Genomic DNA, 13,820 nt, shown 5'->3' with positions numbered 1-13,820 from the left:
AGACAAAATGGCGGCAGCCGGGAGCCTTCCCACAATGCCCCGCGCCTCCCGCTCGGGCCTGTCGGCGCGTGGAGCCAGTGCGAACGCGCTCGGGGGGGCGGGGGGCTGCGGCCCGGTGCGGTTGTGACGCGGCCTGAGCGGGGGGCGCGCGGGGGCCCGGACAGGCTTCGTTTTGATGACCCGTAAGCAAATTTTGCAGACTTTCGTTGCCAAATCTTTGCCTTTGCAGACTTTTGGGTTTTTTCCAGACGTCTGCTGCAAAATGTTGGGTTCCCCTGAAGTGTGGGACCCTGTGTGGTCATCTGGTTTGCCGTCCCTAAGGCTGCCGCTGCTTTTAAAGAAGGGCAAGGCCTTGGGTTCATCCCTGCTCACTTGCTCTGTAGGGAGTAGCCATCGCCGTGTACACGGGGGGTAGGACGAGGAGTGACAGCTTTGGGTATCCTACCATCTTCCCCCACAAAGCCTGTGACTCTTTGGCCTGTGCACACAGCCATGGCCGCTGGCTTCAGAGCAAGCGGGTGCTGATGGATCTGAGGCCTTGGCTTTCTTTAAAAGCAGTGACAGCCTTAGGGGTCGCCCGGTTTGCCATCCCCACACTTTAGGGGATCCCCGAAATTTTGCAACAGAAGTCTGCAAAATTTGCTTATGGGTCATCAAAACTTAGCCTCTAAGGAGCCCCAAATGACTCTTGCACAGGGTCCCAACAACCCTAAGGTCACCACTGTTAAAAGCAGTGTTAGCAGGTGCAACGAAGTGAGAGGTGATGGTTTCTTAGGGGTGACATCTATGGGGCCAGTTGTGGAGGGGGGCACGCTTGGACGAGGTTTCCAACACAAGACGTTCTTCCTTGGGAAGAATCAAGTTTGCAGTCAAGTCAGAGCCGCCCTGACCTTGCAAAGAGAATGGCGGTATGGTAGGAAAGGCTGGAAGGGACCTCAGGAGGTCACGTCGCGTGCAGCTCCCCGCTCCAGGCAGGGGCACCCCTGACGAAACCAGCCCATGCAGGACATAGTCTGGTGGGGAGGTGCACCAGGCAGGCAGGCATCAATGCCCAACCCGGGGGTGGACTGGGCTGAGCACTGCTCCAATCCACCTGGCTTGCTCCCGCACAGCAGCAGTGGTGCCTGCACCCCTGGCATACCATGCCGCTTGACCTTCCCGCTGAACTGTGCCCCATACCCCTGCAGTTCTGGGACTTTCCAGGACTTCTGTTCCAATTTGCAACAACCAGCCAGGACCTGTGAAATCCAGGACTGTCCTGGCCAGATTGGGACATATAGTCACCCAAGTCATAGGTCTTCTATAGCACCACAGATTGCTATCAAATGTTATTAGTTATTCAGTTGTGTAATCCTTACTGTTGGGGTCCCATTGTCTTTAATGGGGCTATAAACAAGTGTAAGGATTTGCCCTTTAAATATTTACTATTTTAAAACAAATGCTATGAGCCAAATTTTGTCCCCATGTTGCCCCAAAGGTGTAAAAGGGCCCTAACACTGACTCAGATTTTCTATTGCAAATTTCTGAGCCATTCAGGAACTCCCACACCACTAGGAACATGAAGTTGCACGGTGTAATTTAGGTGTACCCGTGGGTAGGGTTTATTTTTGCTTGTATAACAGAATAGTTTTCTTCTCCCATATGTCTTATTATTCGACTTGGAACACACAGAAATTAATGCTGTAGTCCAAAAAAAAAAAAAAAAGGGGGAGATTGGACTCACATTTGATTCTAGAAAAACACAGCGTCATTCCTTGGGCGCATCTACATGAGGTGCATTAATCTACACGTGCGTGCCCTTAATGTGCATTAATAATGGTGAAATTAAGCTAACCGAGCCTAAATTTGATACCTGCAAATGCAGGTATAAAATTTAAGCATGATTTGTTGAAGCGTATTAATGGACATGTAGATGTGATCTGGCACTAACTTTAGTGCTGGGTCTGCCCAGCTACTAGCAGCACATAAGTTTTTTGCCAAGTCTCTGCATGTATAGACACCTGCCAAAAATCACTTACTGCGTATTTGCTTCATGCAATTAAATTTAGTCACCCTTAAATGCACGTGTTGACATGCCCCTTGTTCTATGAAGTGGACCTCTGTTCTTGCATAACGATTCATTGTGCTACCAGATAGGTGCTGAGAGCTGCCAGGGCAGAATAATTTGTGAAAGGGTATCTGTTTGCAGGGGGTGGGGGGACAGAATATCAGAATAAAGACTGTTGGGATGAAGGGTATTATTGCACATTATACATTTTTCTGTAGATTAAACTACAATGCATGCTGGTACCAGAAAAATAACCAAGTAGCAGCCTAAATACATAGCTGAGGCAGTATATAGCTCATAAGACAGCAGCAGCCGTGATTCACAGGCAGGACTGCTAGTAGGAACTAAATATCTAGGTCAGAGTTGTCACAGATAATACAGTCCCCCTGAGAAGAGTTTAGGAAACCAGCAACAGCCTAGAGATACTTATGCAATTGCCTTTGCAAATGCCTGGCTGTCTTTGATTTTAAACATAACATGCAGAAAAAGTAAGCTGGAGCTGATTAAAATTGAAAGACTGAGGGCTACTTTTGGTTTGGCAGGTTTCATTTAATCTTGCCAATCTGGGACATACTGCTTCAGGGTGTCAGCTTTAGAAAATGCCAAATTGCCCTCCGTAAACAGCTCAGTGCAACGGATCCCCCACGCTGAGAGAAGGAGACCGTGGGAAGATGAGTGCCCTTTTGGAACAAAAAGAGCAGCAGGAGAGACTGAGAGAAGCAGCTGCAGTGGGGGACTTTGAGGAGGTCCAAAGGCTGGTGTCCCTTGGCGTGGATGTCAACTCTCAGAATGAGATCAACGGCTGGTAGGTCCCTCGCCGCGCGCCCTTAATGCTTCACAGACCTGACAGGCTCTGCTAGAACAAAGACAATATTCAGGTTTTTCTGCTTTCAGCCAGTGAATGTTATATAACGGAGTTTGTACGCGGCTTTCTAATGAAACAGATTAACAGGAAGCTAGCAGATTGTGAAACTTACCATGCTTGGATTTCAAATGTTCCATTTAAACCCAAGGACAGATGCTTCCTCAGTTTAGATGCCTTCAAATTATCCCCCAAAAAAGGATGTGTAATGGTGCTCGTTGTAAACTTATATTCTTTTTTGTTAGAGAAATGTTGACCTATGGTCTCTGGTTTTCTATCAGTACAATGTGTTGACATCTTCCATTACATATACTGATGGAATGCTGGTTGCCCAGCACAGCGCAGTAAAATGCCGTCAGCAGGTACGCCTCAGACTTGTTAAGCCTCATTTATTCACTGGGAGGTTTGTTTTTGATTAACTCTTAAAGTACCTCGTAAAATCTCCTCCCACTAAAAGGAAGTTACAGTGCTTTTCACCAAGATGCTTCAAATCTCATTGATTTCTTTTTATTCTGACATCTTGTTCAAATACCATTCTGACAGTCCTAAATCTTGAAACTTTCTTGCATTATGCAGACATTCACCTGTGTGGGAACTTACATTTTAATTTGTATAAACTATTTAATGCATAACTTTATAAAAGGACAATTTTATAAAGGACAATTTTCTTGTGATTTCCCAGTTGGTGTAATAAAAGGTATCATTTTGGAACCAAGAGTTCTAGTTTTTTGTATGTCTTCTTATCTCAGACCAACATGGCTACCAAGTACACCTCTAACTGTATAAAAGGCATTTTACAAACTGTTTTGCTTTAACTGGATTCCCTGTATATCTTTCTTTGAATTACTGTGCTGTGCTTGCAGCTAAGGTAAAAATAGAAGGAATAAGAAACCCCCCCCCCACAAAGATGCCATTTTCAGAAGCAGTCATTTCATCAAAAACTGGCATTAAGGCAGGAAAGCCAAACCTGACATAAAAATTGCTGCTGCTTACGTGTGGTGTTTGTAAACATGTTTTTCTCATACTTTGAGTTTGTCCGCAGAACTCCCGTCTCCGGAATGAGCTTTGCTATGGGTATGATGAATAACGCTTTGTATCAGGCCTCATTAGATCCACGTGAAATGCTAGGAATGAACTAAATCAGGCCAAGTTGCTGAGGTTTACATATCTTTGTAGCAAACTAAGGAAGTACTCCTGCATTGAGAACTATATAAATCCCCCTGTGCACAGTCCTTTTCAAGTTAGTGGGGCGCTGCCTGAGCACTACACAAGTTCATGACGTAAGGTGGAAGCTGGGTGAACTTAGGCTTTTCTAGAAGAGCATAATGTCTGAACCCCCAGCATGTTACCAGATAGACCCAAATCTTGCAAGGATTTGTGATTTGGCTGAATTTTACTCCTGGGTTCAAAGCACCATGCTGTTATTTTGAACCCAAATTGAGGAAGAGATCTGTGCAATATTCAAAGAAATAAAATACCACCACAAAACAAAATCCAGGCAAACTTTCACTTAGCTTGACTTGGATAGCACGGGACTTCTGTTATAAATAATGAAGGAGTTCCCTTTGTTGTGTTATTATGATATTGTTTTGGCACATTTAAAAACAGTGGCTTTTACCTCCAGTGCACAGTCCTAGGTAGAGCAGAAATACCATGCTTTGTGATGGTACGATTCTTGCACCGTGCACATCTTAGTTACTTGATCATACAGATACAGTAACATGTACATCCAACAGCACATAATGCTGTGTAGATAAAAGGGAGCTGAGTTATGGCACTTGATATGCAGCATCTCAATTGCTGATTTAGCCTAAGGGATTTTTTTTTGATGACATGATTGAGGTTTTCCATAACCTGTGCAAAGAAACCTTGTTTTGAAAGGCTGGGGTAGCACTGTTTAGAAGGGTGGGTCAATTAAAATCAGCTATTTAAATCACCAGTTTTAATAATGATTTAAATCAGTGTGCAAGAAACCTTGATTTAAATTACTGAGTCCTTTTTTTTTTTTTTTTTTTTTACAAGTGTGGACGTTTTTTCCCCTGTCTTATTTTATTTAATTCTAAACTGAAACTGCTGAAGAAGCATTTAAGGAGTTCAAAGAACAACAGGATCTCACTCTGTAACTGCATTATTTACAAACAGCATGCAAAGCCATTTTGGATACAGACTGTATGAAAGCTGTGATGGTAAAAAGTATTGAAATTAAAAGATAAATGATCCATTTAAAAATCAAATCTCTGGTTCACCTGACTGAAACTTCACTTAATAGTTTGGGTGAAAACCAATATGACAAAGAAAAGCTTGACTTATTTTGCTTTGTGTTGTAAAATACTTCTGCTGTCCTGGTAAGATGTTCTTCTAGAAAACTAAAACAGTTCTTATTAAAATCTGTTTTGATATGCAATCCAATTTAAATCCAAGTTTATAATTCTGCACAAATCTTTGCTCCTTTCCACTGATGTTTGAAGACAAAAGGGAAGCGGTTGTTTCTCTTAGTTACCAAAGTACAATTTATTTCCAGTAATTTAAAAACAACATATTTAAAGTACAGGAAAAGGGATGTTTTGGGATTATCGTGTGAGAACAGTATGCAAAAGACGCGAACATTTACAAGAACTTTGAACTTGAAATCAAAAACATTTGTTGTTGCAAAAAAAAAACTTTTGTGACAAACTTTTCTGTAGGGAAAAACTCTATCAGCAGGTGTCACTGCAGGCTATCGACAACAGTCTGATTTTCAAGGAATGTAACTCAGCTATTGAAAACTTGACTTTCCCCCCCCGCTTTTGGAGAAGCCAGTTCTTGGCCTCTTCTCATGCAATAGGAGTGAGTAAAATTCTCGTGGTAGCCTGGTTATTTTGTAGTGTTTACATTTCTCTTCTGCAGGACTTGTTTGCACTGGGCTTGCAAACGAAATCACGCTCAAGTGGTGTCTTATTTGCTAGACTCTGGGGCTGATAAGGAGAGTCTTACCAGGAAAGGAGAAAGGCCATTCCAGTTAACTTCAAAGACAGAGATTAAGAAGATGATGGGAGGTAAGCAGATTAGTTATATAGTATAAAACGTTAAAGATTATAATAGTGACTTAGAGTGTGTTAGAGTGAGGTTGTAGCCATGATGGTCCAAGGATCACACCAGAGGCAAGGATTTCTTCGGGTGATATTTTTATTTATTTCTTCATAGATTTCATAGATTTTCAGGGTTGGAAGGGACCTCAGTAGATCAAGTCCGACCCCTACCTCCCCACCCTGAGCAGGAAAAAGAGCTGGGGTTAGATGACCCCAGCCAGGTGCATGTCCGGTCTCTTCTTAAAGACCTCCAAGGTAGGGGAGAGCACTTCCTTCCTTGGGAGCCCATTCCAGACTCTGGTCCCCCTTACTGTAAAAAAGTTCTTCCTTGTGTCTAATCTAAATCTGCTCTCCGTCGGTTTGTGGCCATTGTTTCTAGTTACTCCAAGGGGCGCCCTGGTAAACAGAGCATCTCCTATTTCTTGCAACCTCCCCCCAACAAATTTGTAGGCAGTCACCAGATCCCCTCTCAGCCTTCTCCTATAGAGGCTGAAGAGCTCCAGGTCCTTCAGCCTCTCATAGGACCTATCCTGCAGGCCCCTAACCATATGAGTGGCCCTCCTCTGGACCCTCTTGAGATTATCCACATCCCTCTTGAAGTACAGCGCCCAAAACAGGGCGTAGTACTCCAGCTGTGGTCTAACCAGTGCCACATTGAGGGAAAGTATCACTTCCTTTGACCTGTTCTTCAGGTGATATTATTTAGGATAATGATGTGCTTGCCCCATTGTGCTGGTGTAGGTGTGCTGATTCTGTATTGTGGTTTTATAATCCTATGGTAGTAGTTATTCCTGGGCCCCAGTATTTTTACCCAAGGGGAAAAAAGCATCACTTTTAGAAAATGGGTTCAACTGTCCTTCTAAATGTTTTTCTGCATGGTGAAAAAAGCTATCATTTGCAAAAGTTAAATAGTCATGTCATTTTCTTACTACAGACAGGTAAAGCTTTTTATGTGGCTTCTAGTGAGGATGAAGAGAAGAAAGTCTCTCTAATATATAAAGCCTTTAACATAAGTGACTGGAAACATTTTGGAGTTAAAGCATCAACTGTATTGATCTCACCGAAAGAACAGCAGGCTAGAGAAGTATCCCAGAAAAAGACATTGATAGAGTAGCAGCCCCAAAGGGGCCATTACAGTATTGTGTTCATAATTACTGGAGTGTAATAGGGATGTTTCTATAGATGAAAATTAGCCTGAAGCCTGTGCAGAGTAATTTTTGCACTTCTTTCTCTCTGGTTTCTGCTTCTGTTCCTATTTCCTTGCTGTATGCTGTTTTCCTCGCCTGTTCTTTAGAACCTGCAGGAAACCTCACAGTCCACAGTTCTCTATTGATCCTCTGCTTTATGCTCATTATCTAAGTCTTAGATTGACACTAACAGAGAATATGGCACAAGATGCTGGTTGCAGGATGTCTGACTGTCTATCAATCTCAGTGTGTGGGGAGGGAAAAATGGTATCTTTGCAATATCCTAGCCACTTCAACTTTGTTCTCAGAATTCCTGGTTTGGAGCATCTTAGCACAGCTACATAGAGTAGTTTCTAGCTTGTTGTTTTATGTCTCAGATATAATGTTTTGGGGGCTTTTTTTTAATAATCTGGCTCTGAAATGCATCGATTTACTGAATCTCTGTTCTCTCCAATCTGTAATGGTTGGTTACAGTGGTTCAGTGGCTGCTTTTTCTTTTCTTTCCAGTGGAGGATGATGAACTTCCAGATTTGAAGAAAGGTTCAGAGTTGTCCATTGTCCCTAATTACCTGGCCAATCCACCTTTCCCTTATGTGTATAACACCATGAGTAACAATATTCCAGACCCCTCTACTTGCTCTCTGAATGGAAGTTTCTCCTCGTCCCTGGAATCGCAAGATGCCAACTCTTCTGCACTGCATCAAAATGAAGCTTGCCCATCTGCATCGCTACAGCATGAAAATACTGTCTCAGTAGTGGCTGATAAGGAAGAAGAGCCAACATCAATGGGAGTTTTTTCCATGCCAGAATGTCCAAAGCCTTTAGTCCAGAACGGTCCTCTTTGCCAGACATCTGTGCCTCCGAGCAGAACCTCCCCTTCTTCAGCTGCACCTAAACAGTCTGCGTCCCAGCAACAAAATGGCTATTCTTCAGGGCCCATGCCGCCGTTTCAGCCACTTTTTTTAACTGGATCTTTCCCGTTTAATATGCAAGGTAACATGATATGATTCTCGGACAGTTCACAAATCTAGTTTTACCTCTCTTCTTTTCTTTGGCCTGGTCTTGTCCTGGCAACTTCTCTCATCTTTGGGAATGAAAATAGACTAGTCACTGTTCATGCTTTCATACGTTAGGTGTGATACTTCTGAGTTGGGACTGTAAAAAAAAAAATCTGACAAATAAACCTGTTTCTACTGGGTCATTTAGTACACATGGACACGGAAACATTTCTTAGATAACTCTGGGTTCTGTAGAGTATTATAAAACCTAACCCCATAAAGGTTCCCAACCCTGGGTTGCAGCATGCTGGTCACTTCCAGATTGCAGTATGCTGGTCCACAGTTTGCCAGTCCACGGTCTAAAAAGGTTGGGAACCACTGGCATAAATGATAGAGCACGCAAGACCCAAGGCAGATCTGCACCCAGTGAACCTGAAGGAGACTCTGTTATAGTTCAGTCTCAAGAGGAACATGAAGGATTTTTATACAGACAGGAAGTATAATATTATATCCTGTTGGATCTAGGTATAAAATAACTGTATAATAAGCTTAGTATAATTGGTTCCATAATTTCAGCCAAATGCTCATATTTTGCTGTTTGAGTCAAAACTGTGCAGATGTCCTGATATGGTGGTCAGGAGCTGAGAGAAGATCTATGAAAATATTAATGTTCGATTCACCACTAACAGAGGACTGAGTTATCAGATATAGTTCACTTCTAGGTTGCCCATGTCACGGAATGAGTGATCAAAGAGACTATACTGTCTCTAGAAGTGCAAAGAACTAAAATTGTTGGAGTGGTGGGTTACAAGGAAGCTTGCTTTGCTACTTGTTGTGGCTTTCATGTGCCAATTATGATTTCGGTTGCAGAATTGTGCCTCTAGCTCTTCTGACAACATTAAAAGTCAAAAGTAGTGAATCAAATGAACTTACGGTGATATTTACAAGACTTAAAGGAGTTATACTTAGATGAGCTTGCGTTCCTATGTATGTAAATGTTTGTTTCTTTTCTACTAGAACTCGTACTGAAGGTGAGAATTCAGAATCTTACCCTTCGAGAAAATGATTTCATTGAAATTGAACTGGATAGACAAGAGCTGACCTATAAGGAACTGCTCAGAGTGAGTTGCTGTGAACTGGGTGTTAATCCAGAACATGTAGAGAAGATCAGAAAATTACCAAATACAGTATTAAGAAAGGTAAGAACTTTCAACTATAAGCAAAATATTATTTGCCACAATGTTTAACATAGAAAGTACTTTCATTCATCATTCAAGGGCCCTGCAATATCCCTTCATCTTTGAATATGAGTTGTGGTACTGTCGTCGTGCACCATAAAAGCTTAACAATTGATCCTTGCAGCACTGTTTAATACATGTATATAGAAATCCAATTTTACATAATCATTGATAACTGAGTTTTCCCACAAGTCAGTGTTCGTGGAACATATGGGCCACTGCAAAAAGGAAGATGGACTTTCAGAGGACTTCTGATGGTCCCCCCATTGCTGCCTTCAGCTAATCAGGCATAGCTGTTGCAGTTTGATTTTTGCGGCTTTGAACAGAGATGCGGCAGTGGATGAGAGATGTCAAAGAGGGTTGGAGTCCTCTGGTTACAAACGCAGTGTCAGTTGCTGTAATGTTTCACAGCATGTTTCATAATGTTAAGGAACAAGCTTTTGCTCTTTTTTTTTTTACGCTTCATCTTAATGCCTTCCCTGTAAAGTTGCAACAGCTAGCATGATTATGCTTATGCAGTTTTACATGTTACAAAAATAAATAGATAAATAAAGCAGGAGACAGAAATCAAGAAACTTGCAGGCTTAGTCATCTACGCTCCATAGTTCTACTGGCGGAGATATGTTGGGAAAGGGCATGAAAAGCTCCCCCCAACATAGCTGGCAAACCTCCTCATGTGGACAGAGCTTCTGGTTCTTTTTAGATGGCCAAAACAAAAATCCTGAATAAAAAATGAGCTAGTAGGACTTAGCAGCAGGGGATAAAGTGACTGGCTGAAGAAAATGCCAAAGTAATGCAACAGCAATGTCTGCTTTATAGTTCAATAAGTAAGATTCGCACTGATGGGTAGGTACCTCTGTCATGCTGACATCATTCATTTATTTTATTGCTTAAATCTGCAACACTTAACTCCTGTACTATTACTATAACTTTTGCTAACTTATTGTATTATTTATTTAAAGGACAAAGATGTTGCAAGGCTTCAGGATTTCCAAGAACTGGAGCTGGTCCTGACAATAGGAGACAAAAACTTTCTATGCAGAAATGCTGCATCAACTCTGACCGAAAGGCCTTGTTATAACAAGAAAGCATCAGAGCTGACTTATTAACTGTTTAAAGAGGCATAACACAAATACAATTGTATCTTTTATTTTAAAGCAATGGATTCTGTGTTTAACCATAGTATCTGTACCTGGTAAGGGCTAAAACCTGAACAAAATCTATTTTGTTAACTTTTGAGATAAAGTTAACAACTTATGCACAGTTAATCTAAAACTGACATGCAAGGGAGTAACTTCTGACATAAAAGTTTGCTTCTGAAAAGAAGGCAATGGCAGAATTAGTCTGTTTATGGAGAAATCCGTTCCTTATTAGAGAATAATCCCTTATGTGAAACACTGTAGAGTTAGAAGCTCTCAGGGAAAAGCTTAAATTAGACTGATCTAATAATTGCTTGCTATAAATAGCAGAAGCATTTATGCTAAAGGATAGAAGGTAAAATACGTCTACTGTTTGTACTGAGGTACTTACTTAATGTGTGCAGACTTCCTATTGCCACTAATGTGAGCTACTTCTGTGTCTTGGGAGAAAAAAACACGAAAAACCAATCAGTCCCTTTTTAAAGGGTGTTAAAATGGAAGGATTTAAATCTGGGAAAGAAGCACAAAACTTGTTTTGTTCGATTTTAAGTATAATTAAGTGATTAATCAGCTGTGATTTCTCAGGTTGAAAAAAACACAAAACAAAAAAGAATAGTTGTTAAAATGCGCTAACTGACCAAAATAGCTAGGACTTTTTTAATCTCAATTGCTTGTCAATACACAGTAGTGAAAAGATGACTTTTTGGTATCCAACATTATTTGTTGCTTTGTTGGCAAGAAGTTTCTCTAATACTGCTTTACAATGGCAATTATTTTTCACTCCAGGGAGATAAATTCTGTGTCTGATGTCCATGCGAGTAACGAGCACAAATACTGCAGTTTCATTTTCTCCTCAAGTCAGACTTGCCTGATAAATATTCAAAGCTATACAATTCCCGTGCAAATGGAAACCAGTAAAATACGTGGCATCTTAAAAACTGGGATGACATTCAAATCCAGGGATTCAGAGGATTTTACTTTCTGAATTATTTGTATTTACCTGTTTTGTTTCCCTTTCTCCCATGGTAACCATTCCCTGTCCTGTTAACGTGAATTCAGTGTTAGGCTACTCTGCTATAAAATCCCGAAATAATTAAATAGAAAAAACAGTAAAGACAGGCTTGCTGGAATTTTGTCTAGCTTACAGGATTTTTTTTATTAGCAAACTCTTCTTAATGAGAAGAAAAATACTGGTTCATGCTAAGAATTTGTTGAATGCTAGATAAGAGAGAAGACGTATTTGACTTGTCAGACTTCCCACTGTTTTTCTCCTTAACTTTTTGGGAAACTATTGGCACTAAGCACTGGAGCTGCAGAAGAACCTAGGTGTCCTACCATCCAGGGGAACCTTCAGCCCCAGTTCAGTGCCTAAGTTTCTCTGTGCCGTGCATATGGAAACGTTAGCTTCTTAAGTCCTTTTGTGGACCTAACCATAACATGCTAACTCTGTAAATCAATTGAATCCAAACTCTTTCCTTTAGCTGAGAGTCTCTAACAAGAAAAATGGCAGTAAAATTGTTATAGTCTCTTTTTACAGCAGGATCCAATGACTATCCTATTTTTTAAACTAATTTATTGGTGTTAAATTAACTACTATAGAATGGAAGCATATATATTGGAACGATTTCTCATTACACTATTAATGACCTGTGGCATTTACGCTGGCTTAGACCTGTCATAGGCCTTAGCCAGTCCGTGAATAAAGGCACAATACTCTTACGTGTAAATTGGTAGGATTTGCTAGTAAAATGATCAGCCATTGAATTGACTGATTTCATTGGTATATTGATGATGTTGCACAGTTGCTAATAGCTATCTATGCATTAAGAGGAATATTTTTATACTTTATACCATATAGAATTTATAACTGAAAATATCAGCTTTGCTAGCTGAATTAATCAAGTAACTGTATAACATTCACACTATTGTATCTGATCAAGGATTCATGTACTTTGTGCATTACTATGTGAAAGCTATGTTAACATTAAATGAATTGCTTGGCTGTAGACTCTTGTTTCTATTTGAGATGCATTCTTTTTATAATTAATAAATAATTATTTTTGGTCTTCTCACATGGTTACAGAATTTTTTTTTCTTTCAGTCATAGGAAAGAAAGAACAACGTTTTCTCCTTTCCATTGTTGTTGGTAAGGGAGATGAGGAACCAAAAAAAAAAATGGACGTGCCCTTAGATCTTAGTGACAATCATTTGCTGCACAGAATTCATCCTTCATCATTTACAATCTAAATTTCCTCTTGTAATAGATGTTAGCTACATATTATTTGGAAATATATAACCATATAAAACAAACAATTGTAACCCACATAAGAAAAATAAATGGTATACCATAAAAAAAATCAGTTGCTGAACTTGTAGATGACTTTTCTTATCCACGTTGCTTTTATACAGAAAGCAGAAGTATTAAATAAAGTAACATCTCTTCAGTTATATCTTTACAAGCATTTATTCAGACTCCACTGAAGTTAATAGAAATTGCTGTGTTAATTGCACTTGATTTTACATTAGGTCTTATATGTGGATGTATTTCTACATTTACAATTATTGGTAGGAATGAGAAAAAAAGTGTATTAATCCCAATTCTTCAGGCCATTCCAGGCTGATGTAGAAATGAAGCTCCATGATGTCACTGGCTTGTGGCTCTGAAACTTTGGTATCCAACATTCTTGTCCCGTCAGCATTAACTATTTATAAGGAATGGTTTGGGACAAGTGAATTGCTCTTTTAGTATTTCCTTTCAACTGAACCCCAACAATAAAGTCAACTGTCCCATTTCAAGGTTCGTGAGTTTCAATACAAAAGGCACAGAAAAGGTGTATTTTGTATCATTAGTTTTAATTTCTAATGATAAATCAAAATACAGTACATGTTACCTTGCAGTACATACATTTTCCTGGCAGGACACTTGGCATTCTTTGAGGAAAAAAGCATCAATGAAATTCTTCATATACATACATATAGAAAATAGTTTTAAAAATATAAAATTCATGTTTGGTCACTGTGGGTGTAAAATACACTGTTCTGTATCACAAGCTTAGTCTGCTACAAAGACCATTCTGTAAAATACAGTAAACTCATGGGTTGCTTTAAGTGGTATAAAAAAGTTTTGTTATGCCAGTCCAGCATCTTTGGCCATACTGTAGAAAATACTTCTTGAAGCTATAAGTCTTGTTGGTGTATCAAATTCAGCTATAGTTCCTTTATCTAGAACCAGGACCCTGTATCAAAGAAAGAAAGAAAAGCTGATGTTTCAGAAAAATCTC

At 40.2% G+C, this 13,820-nt stretch overlaps 2 protein-coding genes across 6 annotated transcripts in view; one reads left to right on the top strand and one right to left on the bottom strand.

Annotated features, from left to right (window-relative positions):
• The first annotated feature begins 2,023 nt into the window (after positions 1–2,023).
• LOC149858998 (ankyrin repeat domain-containing protein 40-like) lies at positions 2,024–13,569 on the top strand. The gene is made up of 5 exons (XM_090061608.1): positions 2,024–2,852; positions 5,796–5,944; positions 7,672–8,157; positions 9,180–9,361; positions 10,363–13,569. Exons 1-5 carry the CDS (start codon positions 2,719–2,721, stop codon positions 10,507–10,509), a joined length of 1,098 nt encoding a protein of 365 aa, XP_089917734.1. The 5' UTR covers positions 2,024–2,718; the 3' UTR covers positions 10,510–13,569.
• LOC149858996 (ATP-binding cassette sub-family C member 3-like) overlaps positions 12,981–13,820 on the bottom strand; it is a 345,108-nt gene continuing 344,268 nt past the window's right edge. For 4 of the 5 annotated variants that reach the window (XM_090061603.1, XM_090061602.1, XM_090061604.1 and 1 more), the window contains one exon: positions 12,981–13,775. In XM_090061603.1, coding sequence (XP_089917729.1) covers positions 13,667–13,775 — 109 coding nt within the window. In that variant the 3' untranslated portion in view covers positions 12,981–13,666. The remainder of the gene's footprint in view (positions 13,776–13,820) is intronic. The other variant, XM_090061606.1, reaches the window with a different exon arrangement.

This window comes from Crocodylus siamensis, chromosome 8, assembly GCF_052110815.1.
Source record: "Crocodylus siamensis isolate JL-2025a chromosome 8, ASM5211081v1, whole genome shotgun sequence".
Taxonomy (NCBI): domain Eukaryota; kingdom Metazoa; phylum Chordata; order Crocodylia; family Crocodylidae; genus Crocodylus; species Crocodylus siamensis.
The sequence above is the reverse complement of the archived record's forward strand: the minus strand, read 5'-3'. Positions and strand labels throughout refer to the sequence as shown.

Bases quoted from the DNA above. Each gene is read 5' to 3' on its own strand.
- LOC149858998 (XM_090061608.1), top strand. From the start codon at position 2,719: ATGAGTGCCCTTTTGGAACAAAAAGAGCAGCAGGAGAGACTGAGAGAA. The intron at 2,853-5,795 runs GTAGGTCCCTCG...TCTCTTCTGCAG, and splicing joins CAGAATGAGATCAACGGCTG to GACTTGTTTGCACTGGGCTT. The intron at 8,158-9,179 runs GTAACATGATAT...CTTTTCTACTAG, and splicing joins TTTCCCGTTTAATATGCAAG to AACTCGTACTGAAGGTGAGA.